At 42.0% G+C, this 14,468-nt stretch overlaps 1 protein-coding gene across 1 annotated transcript in view; it reads left to right on the top strand.

The window, feature by feature from the left end:
- The window catches only part of LOC140739266 (protocadherin-10), a 134,226-nt gene extending 123,822 nt beyond the window's left edge, over positions 1–10,404 (top strand). Inside the window, exon 2 of the mRNA XM_073067412.1 lies at positions 10,298–10,404. Within this exon, the coding sequence (XP_072923513.1) occupies positions 10,298–10,312 (15 nt within the window). The 3' untranslated portion in view covers positions 10,313–10,404. The remainder of the gene's footprint in view (positions 1–10,297) is intronic.
- Positions 10,405–14,468: the final 4,064 nt, after the last annotated feature.

The raw sequence follows: 14,468 nt of genomic DNA, 5'->3' as shown, positions 1-14,468 counted from the left end.
ATTGTGTTTACCCTCTGCCAACTTCCGCATGAATCAGAAATAATTCAAATTTTGTTACATTTGTGATCTACTTTAAAATTTTGCACTGTGCTGCTCATAATCTGTAAGTAGGACCACCTTCCTCTGTTGATTCCCACATGACTTCGTCTCACTCCAAATTCCTCTCCAGCTTAGAAGGGATGTCCTTAACCCTAGCACCAAGGGGACAGCTCATTTTGGGGCTCTGTCCCTCTTTGTCAGAGGTAGGGGTGGTACAGTAGCGTAACAGCTGGTGTAACACTATTACAGTGCCAGTGGCTCTGGTTCAAGTCCCACCTCTGTCTGTGAGGAGATTGAATGTTCTCCTTGTGACCGCATGGTTTTTCTCCCAGTTCTCCTGTTTCCTCCCACATTCCCAAAGACATGCGGTTTAGTAGGTCAGTTGGTCACATGGATACTACAGAGCAGTGTGGGGTCATTATCCCTGAAGAGCCTGTTACTGTGTTGTATCTCTGAAGAAACAGAATAAAAACAATTGTTTGTGGTTTGCTGTCTCCAATGATATTACATTTTAGTTTTGTGTCCCCACACTTGAGTGGTAGTCCTATAGATGGATTATACATCATATAAATTGAACATGGAACATTACAATACAGTACAGGGAAATTATCTAATGCCTTACTGGAATCAATGTACACCTTATCCACTTCTCTACCTTCATCAATGTGCTTTGTACATCCTCAATCAGTCTAGCGAGGCTTGATCTGCCCCTCACAAAGTCATGTTGACCACCCCAATGCTTCTTCAAATGCTTGTAAATCCTGTCACCTGTCCAATAATTTGCCCAACACTGAGGTAAGGCTTATAGGTCTATAACTCTCAGCATTATCCCTTTCTTGAACAAAGGAATAGCATTTGCCACCTTCCGTACATCCTCGCTACGGTTCTCGCTGACTGCAAGAACCTCTTACCCATTAGACAAGGCTAAGGGTTGCTGCTCCTCCTGAGCTACCCTTTCAATTTCTCCTATCCATCACCACCAATCAAGTTCAATGCAATTCATCTGAAGAGTGTGATTGCTTCCTGAAACACAGCATCCAGGTTACTCTATTGCTATTTGTTTATTATTGTTATTTCTTCATCTAGTGTTTGCACAGTTTCTTGTCTCCTGCACTCTGGTTGAATGCCCTAGTTAGGTGGTTTTTCACTGAGTCTGTTATAGTTGCTATTCTATAGATTTATTAAGTATGCCCGCAAGACAATGAATCTCATTGTTGTATATGGTCACATATATGAACTTTGATAATAAATTTACTTTGAACTTTGAATTCTCCACCTCCTTGACCCATGACAATGCCCAAAGCTCAAACTTCATCTCATTAATTCTAGGCCAAATTTCCTCAAGCATCCAGTCTTCTTGCACTATGAATCTCACCCTGTTCATCTGGGTAATTCTTAGAAGCTACCAGTGACCCAGGTTCAACAACTTCCTCAAGTAGTACTTTCCAGGTACTTGGGTGAAGATCCCCTCTCTTCTCTTTCCCTATACTCCATGTCCTCTAGTTTTATCTTCCCCTGTAATGGGATTAAGCTTCCTATAGGTTACTCTAAACATACGTTTCATGTATATCTCAGTCATGTCCCCTCTAAACCTTTAAGTAAATATGTGATACAACAATAGTGTGCAGAAGAGCATTTCTAAACCACAACACTTTGAACCTTGAAGTGGTTGGGTGACTGCAGCAGAAGACCACAAACACACACTCTGTGACCAGTTTTATTAAGTTTAGGAGGTGCACAGTAAAGTGACCGGTAAACATAAATGCCCTATTCTCATTACTACCATCATGGAAGTGGTATAGGAGCCTAAAGACATACAATCAATGTTTTAGGAACAGCTTCTTCCCCTCCGTCATCAGATTTCTGAATAAACGTAGAACATAGAACATAGAAATCTCCAGCACATTACAGGCCCTTCAGTCCACAATGTTGTACCGACCATGTAATCTACTCTAGAAACTGCTTAGAATTTCCCTGCCACATAGCCCTCTATTTTTCTAAGCTCCATGTACCCATCTAAGAGGCTCTTAAAAGACCCTATTGCATCCGTTTCCACCATCGCTGCTGGCAGTGCATTCCACGCACCCACCATTTTTGTGTGAAAAACTTCAGTAGCTATTTCCAAGCACCTTAAAACTGTGCCCCCTTGTGTTAGCCATTGAATCATGAACCCATGAACACTATTTCACAATTTGCACTGCCTATTTATTATTTTTAATATTTCTTACTATAAATTAAAGTATTATTTTTTATTTAATGCTCTGCACCGCTGCTGCAAAACAAAATTCACAAGGTATGTCAATGATAATGAACCTGATTCTGATTGTGATTCTGGAATAGAATAGAATAGAAAATAGAAGGAAGTGAACAAATGTGGAACAGAGGGAAAAGAAGCATGCTGGAAGTATGGGATACAGAACACTGCAGTCCGAAATGAGATAGGAGCATTGGTAATACCCAGGAGCTTAGTGGAAGGAGAGAAAAACAAGTTAAAGTTTCAGCTTGTAGAAGGTTCATGAGAACTGATCTGTTCTGATGCAAAATCAGAAAGGCTGGCTATCTGGAATCATTGTGGTCAGTTTGAGTGTTTACTCAGAGAATGAGAGTTTTATTTGTTTATTTTTTTTGGAGATACAGTGCAGAATAAGCCCTTCTGGCCCAAGGAGCCACACCACCCGACAACCCACCGATTTAACACCAGCCAAATCACAGGACAGTTTGCAATGACCAATTAACCTGTTAATCAAATATCTTTGTACTGTGGGAGGGAAACAGAGCATCTGGTGTAAAACCATGTATGCATGGGAAGGGCATACAAACAGCTGGTGGCGCTGGAATTGAACTCTGAATTCCGACACCCAGAGCTGTAATAGTGTCGTACTAACCGCTACGCTACCATGACATCCTAAATACTGTTACTTGAGCTTCACTGGAACAATGTGAGAGGTGAAAGCCAGGGAATCAGAGTGGAGGCAGGAGATCGGAGGAACATCTGATAACTCAGGGCCTGTACTCACTGGAGTTTAGAAGAATGAGAAGGGATCCTTATTGAAAACTATTTAACATTGGAAGAACTAGACAGAGTGGGCATCGAGAGGATTTAGAGATGGAACGTTGGTGCAGACACAATGGACTGCATGGCTGAATTCTGCTCTTACAGCACATCTCAGGATTTTATTGTCTACACAGACAATGCTAGAAGCCAAAACTGAACCATCACGGAGTTACTGGAACATGAAGACACATGGTCAATGTTTTAGGAACAGCTAAATAGAGACAGCAGTTCTCACCATTCCCTGACTCCACTCCTCCTTCACTTTCTCCCATGGTTCACATTCCCTCTCCTATCAGAATCTTTCCACTCCAGCCTCTTACCATTCCTACCTACCTGCTTTACACATCACCTCCAGCTAGCCTCCTTTCCCTCCCCCCACCTTTTCATTTTGGTTTCATCCCACTTCCTTTCCAATCCTGAAGCAGGGTCTCGGCTTGAAACATTGATTGTTTATTCACTTCCATAGCTGCTGCGTGACCTACTGAGTACTTCCAGCATTTTGTGCAGGCAGCTCTATTACCTATGTCACAGTGCTTTGAAATTTTGAGACAATGAAAGACACCTCAGAAACAATTACCTTTAAAATAAATGTCCTAATCCTTTCTCAAGGTATTCCAAGATTTTTTGGTAGGTGCTTACATGCCAGCATTCATAGCAGTTAAATTGTGTCAAGAAAGATCTCACAGGTTTCACAGAGATGAATAAAGATTTACACATACAAAATGCTGGAGGAACACAGCAGGTTGGGCAACATCTATGGGAAGGAATAAATAAATAGTCAACATTTCAGGCTAAGACCCTTCAATAAGACTATCTGCTAAAGGGTCTCGACCCAAAACATTGGCTTTTTATTTAACTCCATATGTGCTTCCTGATCAGCTGATTTCCTTCAGCATTTTGTGTGTGTCTGCTCAATCTCTTGTGTTAATAAACAGTTAATCTGTTTTGATCAATATCAGCTGAGTCATAATCGTCAACCAGGAAACAGGGAATATTTCACCGCTCTTTGCTATGCAACCAGCTCAAAGTTCAAAAGTTCAAAGTAAATTTATTATCGAAGTATGTATATGTCACCATATACTCCCCTGAGATTCATTTTCTTGAAGGCATTGCTGCCACTGGTACAGGTAGTGTGGGATTTACTTTGACATTTCATTTGAAAGATGGATTGTGCTTGCAATAACACAATTGCTAATTTCCCAGTGAGCCAGCAACCACTTCCATGGCCAGAAACCTTTTGAAAATGAAGGGGAAAGTGCTTGTTTTAATCTATTCACTTTAAAATGTCTCCCTTGTGCAATGCATGGTTATTACTGAAGATCCAACATTAATCGCACACATGAAAATTGGAGATAAATAAATCTGCTTCACATTGAATGTTCAACTTTATGCTGGACAAGCTGAGTAATTGGAAATCAGATTGGTGCGAAAAACAAATTGCCTTATATTTATCTTGCCTTTCATTGGAAGTTACCCTTCACCACCACCCCAACCCCCACTCCCCCCGTAGCCTTTAATCATGTTGGGGCCAAAGTTTGACTTTGGCTTAATCAACTTCTGTGTTGGGTTTTGGTTGATAACTTCTTGCTGGATGTGCAGTGTTATACAAATGTCTTAGGTGCATATGTATGTATGGTGCCTAAGACTTTTGTACAGTACTGTGTTTGCCAGTCTAAAGCGGAGAGTGTGTAAAAGTCTTAGGCACCATAGCTACTGTATATACATATGCCCAAGACTCACTGAGGTTATAACAAAGCATCAACCATCATCAAAGATTGCTACAAAAGACCGGATCTCTCAGTGGCCACCCATTTCAATACAACTTCCCTTTCCCATTCTGACTTGTCTGTTCATGGCTTCCTCTATATTATCATGAGGCCAAACTCAGGTTGGAGGAGCATAATCTCATATTCCATTTAGGTAGCATTCAATCTGATAGTGTGAACATTGATTTATCCAATTTTCCCTCTTTCTCTCTTGTACTGTTCCCCTTTCTGTTACCTTTTTACCCCATTGTATCCAGAGATACCAGCCACGTGTCAGACGCACTGCCACCTGGCTGGTCGGAGGACCCACCACATGCCAATCAACATTTGGTCCCTCCCAACTAATCAATGCACACCTAAATTATTGGTCACCTTAATTGGATTATCTCGCCCAGCTCCTTGCTATAAAAGGTGAGATGTGCCTGGCTTGGTCTCTCTTACAGACCACCTCATTGAAGGTAAGTGCATTGATTTATGTTTGGGAAGGTTTATCGTTGGTCCTGGTAAGGGAGCCGCAGCTATCCAAGGTCAAGGGGGGTAGCTGTTGTAGTGCTTTTCCCTTGTTCTTTGTATGTGTAACTGTCCCCTGTCCCCACACCTCTTTCTGTGTATTGTACAGCCGACCCGACCTTCCCCACACGTGTTAACCCTAAACATTTTCTTGTTAGAATATTGTAGTTGCTTGTGAATAAATTCCGACTTCCCCTTGTGAATAAATTCCTTATTATTAAAACTGTGTGTGTCCAGGCCTCTACTGTTGAGACTCAAAGAACCAGTTCTTTTCCATTACAACACCCATCTCTTCTCCTCACCTGTCCATAACCTCCCTCTGTTTCCCCTCCTCCATCTCTTCCTTATAGTCCATGGTTCATTGTCCTCTCCTATCAGATTCCTTTTTTTCTGCTCTTCAACTCTTTCACCTATCCCCTACCAGCTTCTTACTTCACCCTCCATCACCCACCTTCCCCTTCATCTAGTCTCACCTATCACTGCCAGTTTGTACTCCTTCCTCTCCACCCCACTTTCTTATTCTAGCTTCTTCCCCCCCCCTTTCCTTTCATAATAAAGAGTCTCAGACTGAAATGTCAACTATTTATTCCCCTGCATGATGGTGCCTGACTTGCTGAGTTCCTCCAGCATTTTGCTCAAAGAATTCCACCATGCAAGCCATTCCAACTTGCCTTAGCTAATCTCAAGCAGGAGGTACAGAAGCCTGAAGTCCAACACCACCAGATTCAAAAACAGCAACTTCCCTTCAACCATTCGGTTCTTGAACTAACTGGAAAATTGCTACAATTTAGAGCACTCTGATTCACTTTGCACTAAAATGGACTTTGCTGCAGGAGAGGTGAGACTGCCTTTTTATCGCTGGTGGGATCGCTCTGCTGCTGGAGAGGGGAAAAGCTACCGCTGTGCCTGGAGAATGTTACACAGGTTTTCTGTGTTTTGGATGTAGATATGAATATGGACTTGGACTATGGACATTTTCTGTCTTAAAAGTTTTCTATATTCTGTTTCACGCCTGACCTTTCTCATTTTTTGTGTGTGTAGCGGAGGAAGATTGGTGGTGGTGGTGGGGGGGGGGGGGGTTTGATGTGCCTGTTCTGTTTTTGTTTATTTTTTATGTGGAGAGGGGTGGGAATTGGGTGTTGTTAATTATGCTGCTGTTCTTTCCTTTCTTGGTTTCATGGCTATCTGGAGAAGAAGAATTTCAGAGTTGTATACTTAGATAGTAAATAAACCATTATACCTTTCTTGTTTTTTGTTTTATTGTGTTTTTTCTTGTAAAAAATTAAATAATTTATGTTGAATTTATATATTTTGTGTGAGTGCTGCTTATCTGATGCTCTGTGCCTGTGATGTTGCTGCAAGTAGGTTTTTCATTGCAGGTGTGTGTACACATACTTGTGTGCATGACACTAAACTGGGCACCATGGTAGTGTAGTGGTTAGTGTGACACTATTACAGCATGGGGTGTTGCAGTTCAGAGTTCAATCCTGGTGTCCTCTGTAAGGGGTCTGTACATCCATCCCCTGAAATGTGTAGGTTTTCTCCATGTCCTCTGGTTTCTTCGAGTTCAAAGACATACTGGGTAGGTTAATTGGTCATTATACATTGTTCTGTGAATAGAATATGCATAAATCAGGGTTGTTTGGGATTGCGTACATCTAGCCTGCATGTTGCTGTCCCCTATTGAGGGTTTGTTCAGCCCAGACTCCATAATTCCAATTCTCTCCTAGCTAGCTCTCCTTGCTTCCACCAAGTTCCATAACATTCTCATCCTTTCATTTTTAATTTTTTTGGGGGTCTTCCACCTTGTTCTACATCTTCTACAACCCTTCCTCAACCTGATTTCTGGCCTTTTGTAGCTTATTCATTTTGCAGGGTCTCTTGACTTGGGGAGAAGGCAGATCATTGAGTTTAAAAGGGACAATAAATTAGCCATGATCAAATGGCAGAACATAATCAGTGAGCCAAATCTCTTACTTCAGCTCTTATGTTTTATGGTTAATCTATTACTGTGGTTCAGATCCTAAGACCTAGTGGTATGTCCTCAATCTTCTCTGTTTCCTAATCTGTCTCTTTTCCTTAAATACTTTGCTAAAACCTACCTGTTCAGTTCACTTTCAAGGACTCTACAACTCTTGTTCTCAATATTATTTACAGCGGCTACAAAAAGCTTTCACTCCCCCCTTTGAAAGTTTTCATGTTTTATTTCTTTACAATCACAATGGATTTAATTTGGCTTTTTTGACACTGATCAACAGAAAAAGACTCATGTCAGAGTGAAAGCAGATCTTTAAAAAATGGTCTAAATTAATTAAAATATAAAACACAAAGTATTTGATTGCATAATTATCCACCCCCCTTTAATATGACACACCAAATCATCACTTGTGCAGCCAATTTGTTTTAGAAATCGCATAAATTGTTAAATGAAATCTGTTTTGGAGACCTGTGTGCAGTCAAGGTGTTTTAATTGATTGTAGTAAAAATATACCTGTATCCGGAAGGTCCAACTGCTGGTCATTCAGTATTCTGGCAAAAACTACACCATGAAGACAAAAGAACACTCCAAGCAACTCTACAAAAACGTTATTGAAAAGCACAAATCAGGCGATGGATACAAGAATATTTCCAAGTCACTGAATATCCCTTGGAGTACAGTTAAGTCAATTGTCAAAAAGTGGAAAGAATGTAAATCTGCCTAGAGCAGGCTGTACTCAAAAACTGAGTGTCCATGCAAGAAGGGGACAAGTGAGTGACCAATCAAGAGACCTATGACAACTCTGGAGGAGTTGCAAGCTTCAGTGGCTGAGATGGGAGAAACTGTGCGTACTGTTATCCAGCTGCTTCATGAGTCGCAGCTTTATGGGAGAGTGCCCAAGGGAAAGCCACTGTTGAACAAAACTCACATGAATTCTCAGCTAGAGTTTGTCAGAAGGCGTGTGAGAGGCTCTGAAGTCAGCTGGAAGAAGTTTCTTTGGTCTGATGAAAACAAAATTGAGCTTTTTGACCATGAGGCTAAACACCATGCTTGGCGTGAAGCGTAGCGGTGGCTGCATCATCCTGTGGGGATGCTTCACTGCAGCAGGCTCTGGAAGGTTGGTAAAGGCAGAGGGTAAAACGGATGCAGAAAAATACAGGGAAATCCTGGAGGAAAACCTGATGCAGTCTGCAAGAAAACTGTGACTTGGGAGAAGATTTGTTTTCCAGCAAGGCAACGACCTCAAGCATAAAGCCAAAGCTACACAGGAATTGCTTAAAAATAACAAAGTTAATGTCTGGAGTGGCCAAGTCAGATTCCAGACATCAATCCAATTGAGAATTTGTGGTTGGACTTGTAAAGCGCTGTTCATTCACATGCAATCTGACAGGGCTTGAGTAGTTTTGTAAAGAAGAATGAGGAAAAATTGCAGGGTTCAGATGTGGAAAGCTGATAGAAACCTATTCACACAGGCTCAGGCAGTATTTGCTCCCAAAGGTGCATCTGTTAAATACTGACTTGAAATGGTGAATACTTATGCAATCAATTATTTTGTGTTTTATATTTGTAATTAATTTAGATCACCTTGTAGAGATTTGTTTTCACTTTGATAAGAGATTTTTTTTCTGTTGGTCATGTCAAAAAAGCCAAAATGCTTTCTTTTATGCATTGCTTATTTAACTATAAATATGTAACACTTGCTTTGCCTAGTGGCTTACTATAGGGGGCAATAACCCCCTGCCTGGCCAAACTTAAGAAATCTCGTTTGGGTGGATGCTGCGCGATGTGTCCTCTGTTACAAATCAGTACCCCAAAATAACAAACAGTACACAATATATGATTAAATAATTAAGCTTTATAACTCTTACTTTGACTATAGGGTTAGTAGAGAAACAAAATATAAAAGAAAAAGGGCCCAAATCTTATGAAACAGTCATGTGCACACAAAGTTGGAGCTCAGGCAGTTCAGTAGTTCTTCTTCAACCATCGATCTCTTCCGAGCGTTGCCAACCTTAGGATCCCCGTTCGGAGTCCACCCTGTCCGGCGGTCTACCAAATTTCTCCATTCACGTCTTCTCTCCATCTTTCTCTCCTTCTTACAAACACTCACAAACCAACTGCTTCCAGAATCACAAGACACAGCAACAATCTCTTATTGGCTAGCCACTGAATTCCAAAGTCCTGTTATCTCTAGTCATAACCCAAGCATTGCTGCTGCAGAGAAACCATTACCTTAACAGTGGAACATTACACAGAGACCATTACATTAGCCTTAGCAGTGAAACCTTACAGCATGTTGCATATATGTAGTTAATTAAATAAGTAAATTACAGTGAATGGCTGCAAGAAAATGAGAGTAGTATTTGGTGACATATTTATACTTTGATAATAATTTACTTTGAATTTTAAGATCTAGAGGTCCATCTCAATCTTCTCTGCTTCCTAATCTGTCTCTCTTTCTTTAATAGCTTTGTTACAATCTACCTCTTCCACTAACCTTTAATCACCATTTACTCAGCTTCACACTGAACTGAGGCTGTAGCCTGTTCCTGCTGCAGTGATGCCCAGCTTTGTGTCTTTAAGACTTCAGTTCTGAAGTTATTTGCTTACTTCTATTGTTTGCTAGATTTGTTTTTTTTTCTCTTCCTCTGCACATTGGGTGTTTGATGGTCATTTTTAATGGGCTCTTTTGAAGTTTCTTTGTTCTGTGGCTGCCTGCAAGAAGATCAATCTCAGGGTTGTATAATGTATACGTACTTTGATAATAAACATACTTTGAACTTTGAACCAGTCTCACTAGCTCCGTCTGTTTATGAATATGTTCCTTGAGATATTTCCCTGTTCTCAGGTGCTTTGTATTTATTGTTCTGGGAGTAGTGAAAGCATTAGACACGGCAATCTGTTCTGGCCGTGTGCTGATATGAGCTTACTCATCCTTTTTTTTTCTAGTGCTTATGGCTGTGATGCTTTGGATGGTGTTTCCGACTGGTGACCCTGCAGCCATTGACAATGACAAGAACCACTCCCCCCCCCCTCCACCCAACACCGCAGCTGAGAATGGATACTACAGAGGATGGATATTCATAGAACAGAATAACAATCAATATTGGGACCATCGCCTGTCAAATAAGAAGTGACTCTTCCAATAAATCCTCAAAAACATCTGCAAGATAATGAAGTGAGAACAGACCAACTGGAATTTAAACATAGCACTGACCTATCAGACATCTACATTTTTGAGTAGGTTTGGCATGTCATCTGAAACTCCTATAGATGCACATGGAAAAATAACTTGTGTCACAGTCTGGTATGGAAATACAAATTCCCAGGAATTGAAAAATCCAGAGTAAGTGTTGGATAGAGTTCATCACAGGCAAAGCTCTCCCTACCATTGAGCCCTTTTACAAGGAGCGCCTCCTCAAGAAAGCAGCATCCATCATCAAGGACCCACCATCCGGGCCATGCTCTCTTCTCACTACCACCACTGGCAGGAGGTACAGGAGCCCTAGGTCCCACACCATCACATTCAGGAACAGTTATTACCCTACAATCATCAGGCTCCTGAAACAGCGTGGATAACCTCACTCACCTCACCACTGAACTGATTCCACAACCTATGAACTCACTTTCAAGGACTCTACAACTCGTGTTCTCAGTATTATTTAATTACGTGTTTTATTATTCTTTGCATGATTTGTCTTCTTTTGCACATTTTCTGTCAGTCTTTGTTATTTATAGTTATCCATGTAAATATATTGTATTTCTTTATTTTCCTGTAAATGTCTGCAAGAAAATTAATCTTAAGGTAGTATAGGGTGACATACTACGCTCAGCAGCTACTTCATTAGGTACACCTGTACTCCTGTTCATTAATACAAATGCATCAATTTCTCCATGCATAAGAACATGCAGACATGGACAAGAGGTTCAGTTGTTCAAACCAAACATCAGAATGGGGAAGAAATGTGATCGAAGAGACTTTGAGATCGGTACGAAAATCAATAAGCAGCCAGTGAGCAGTAGTTTTGTTGGCAAGGATGTCTTGTTAATGAGAGAGGTCAGAAGAGAATGGTCAGACTGGTTCAAGATGATGGGAAGGTGACAGCAAGTCAAATAACCACATCACAACCGTGGTGTGCAGAAGAGCTTCTCTGAATGCACAGCACATTGAACCTTACAGTAGGGCTATGGCAGCAGAAGAACACAATGCGTTCCATTCCTGTACCTAATAAAGTTGCAACTGAGTATGTGTAAACTTACTTTGAACTTTGAAAAGATCTGCAAGATAATGAAATGAAGATTGACCAAATGGAATCTAAATATAATGTTGTCCAATCAGACATCTACTTGATGCCTGGTTTCATCTCTCCCAGATCTCCACGGCTGACCTACAAAAACAGGTCCAACAGATCTGACCTTCTTCCTCACCTCCATTCAGGGCCCCAAGTAGCCCTTCTAGGTGAGACAACACTTCTGAGAATCTGCTAGTCATTTTCTGTATCTGGTGTTCGCGATGTGGCTTCCTCTACTTGATGAGACCCGACAGATTGGGGAAACTGCTTTGCTGAGCTTCCGCAAAAAGCATAATTTCTTGATGGGCAGCCACTTCAATTCCTGTTCCGACATGTTGATCCATGGCCTCCTCTTCCTCCACGATGAGGCCACTCTCCGGCTGGAGGAGCAGCACCTCATATTCTGTCCAGGTAGCCTCAAACCTGATGGCATGAATATCGATTTCTTTAAAGTCTGATAATTTTGTTCCCTTCCTTCTTCCCTCTTCTTTATTTCCCTACTCTGGCTTCCTATTTCTTTTCCTCACCTGCTATCACCTGATGCCACTCCTCCTTCCCTTTTCCCCATGATCCACTCTCTTCTCTTTCAGGTTACTTCTTCTGCAGCCCTTTACCATTTCCACATCTCTCCCCCCCCCCCCCCCCCCACCCACCTGATTTTACCCATCATGTTCCAGCTTGTTCTCCTTCCCCTCCCCCCACCTTTTTTATTCTGGCATCTTCCTTCTTTTCCAGCCCTGGAAAAAAGTGTCTTGGCCTGAAACAGTGACTGTGTTCATTTCCATAGATGCTGCCTCACCTGCTGAGTCCCTCCAGCATTCTGTGTGTGTTGCTCTGGATTTCCAGCAACTGCAAAATCTCTTGTGTACATGATAATAAATTTACTTAGAACTTTGAACACTGAAAGGGTCTGCAAGATAATGAAGTGAAGATAGACCAAATGGAATATAAATATAGTGTTGCACTATCAGACATACATTTGATGCCATGTCTCACCTTTCCCAGATTTCCATAGCTCACCTACAAAAACAGATCATGTGTTCAATAGGTTCTGTTCTATTTATTAAGTATTTAAAATGATAACAGAGGAGCTGTTGTGAGGCTGAGATCTGCTTGCAGGGGTTCCCAAATCTGGGGTCCACAGACACCCTTAGTTAATGTTAGGGGTCCATGGCATAAAAATGGCCTTGGAGAAATGCAGTTGTAAGTTAAACTGCTAACTTTCTTTCATTTTGATAAATGTGCTACTGAATTGGTTGAATTACATGAATCAAATCAAGTCACATTTCCATGCTGGTGATGGTATGTACTGCAAAACACTTCACTGTGGCGATCAAATCCAACAATATTTATTTGCAGATTGTGATCCGAGTGCACAGGTACAGTTCTTAAAGCTTAAACACCAGGGATTCTGCAGATGCTGAAAATCCAGAGTAACTCAGTGGTTCAATGGTTCCACTTAATATCAGAATGTATACAGCATGCAACCTTAAAATCTTACTCTTTGCAGACATCCACAAAACAGAAGCCAAAAACTGCAAAACTGAATGACAGATAGATATTAGAACCCCAAAGCCTCCTCCCACACAAACAGCAGCAAGGCATTAACCTTCCCCTTCCCCTTCCCCTTCCCCTTCCCCTTCCCCTTCCCCTTCCCCTTCCCCTTCCCCTTCCCCTTCCCCTTCCCCTTCCCCTTCCCCTTCCCCTTCCCCTTCCCCTTCCCCTTCCCCTTCCCCTTCCCCTTCCCCTTCCCCTTCCCCTTCCCCTTCCCCTTCCCCTTCCCCTTCCCCTTCCCCTTCCCCTTCCCCTTCCCCTTCCCCTCTCAAGCAGTAGCAAAGCCCATAAAAACACCATGATCTAGAGTCCATCAAAAAAAATTACTGCTCACCCCCAACTCTTAGACATGCCACAGGCCGCCTCTCTCACTAAGGAGAGAGAAAGAGGTATCTCTTCTGCCACAGCGAGAGGGGAAACCAACAGCTCGCTGTTTCAATGTTACCGACCACAACACCGCTTATTTCAACAGCAGTGAACACTACTGGCTCAATGTGATCTCCCGCGACACTTCGGTTGGTGACATCGGCGAGCAATTGGGTTGTTCACAGGGCCACAGGGTCGCAGCTCAACGGTGCCCATCTTCCCGGCCACTCCTGGTTAATTCAAAAACGCCAGGCTGCTTGGTGGGCTCCGGCAGCGGGAACCCATCGCCAGGAAGAATCGCAGAATCACCGACACTGAGAGGACCCAGCCACCTTGAAAATGAAAGAAGAAACATTACTGCGAAGAATTTAAACTGTTTTGCAGATGAACTCAAACAAGTTGCCCTGTGGTACCGTCTTTAGCTCCTCCTCTAAGTCACACGAAATACTGGATGAACTGAAGGTCAGGCAGCACCTGTAGAAAGGAGTAAAGAATCAATGTTTCAGGGCAAGGCCCTACATCAGGACCAGAAGGATATCGGGAAGTAGCCAGCATAGCTACTTCCCCCCTCCTTCCATTCCAGTGTGAATGAAGGGTGTCAGCAAATGTCACTCAACTCTTTAAGAAACGAAGAAGATAAAAGAAAGGAAATTATAGGCAAGTTAGCCTAACCTCAGTGGCTGGGAAAGTGTTGGAATCTATTATTAAGGATGAAGTTTTGGGGTGCTTGGAGACTAATGATAAAATAAGTCAAAGTGTGAACTGGGATGATGCTTTTGCAGGGAAATATACTATGGACATGTGGTCGATGTTTAAGGATCTCTTGCAGGATGTTAGGGATAAATTTGTCCCGGTGAGGAAGATAAAGAATGGTAGGGTGAAGGAACCAGGGGTGACAAGTGAAGTGG

Source organism: Hemitrygon akajei, chromosome 15, assembly GCF_048418815.1.
Source record: "Hemitrygon akajei chromosome 15, sHemAka1.3, whole genome shotgun sequence".
NCBI lineage: Eukaryota > Metazoa > Chordata > Chondrichthyes > Myliobatiformes > Dasyatidae > Hemitrygon > Hemitrygon akajei.
Note: the sequence above shows the minus strand (reverse complement) of the source record. Positions and strands in the feature narration are given on the sequence as shown.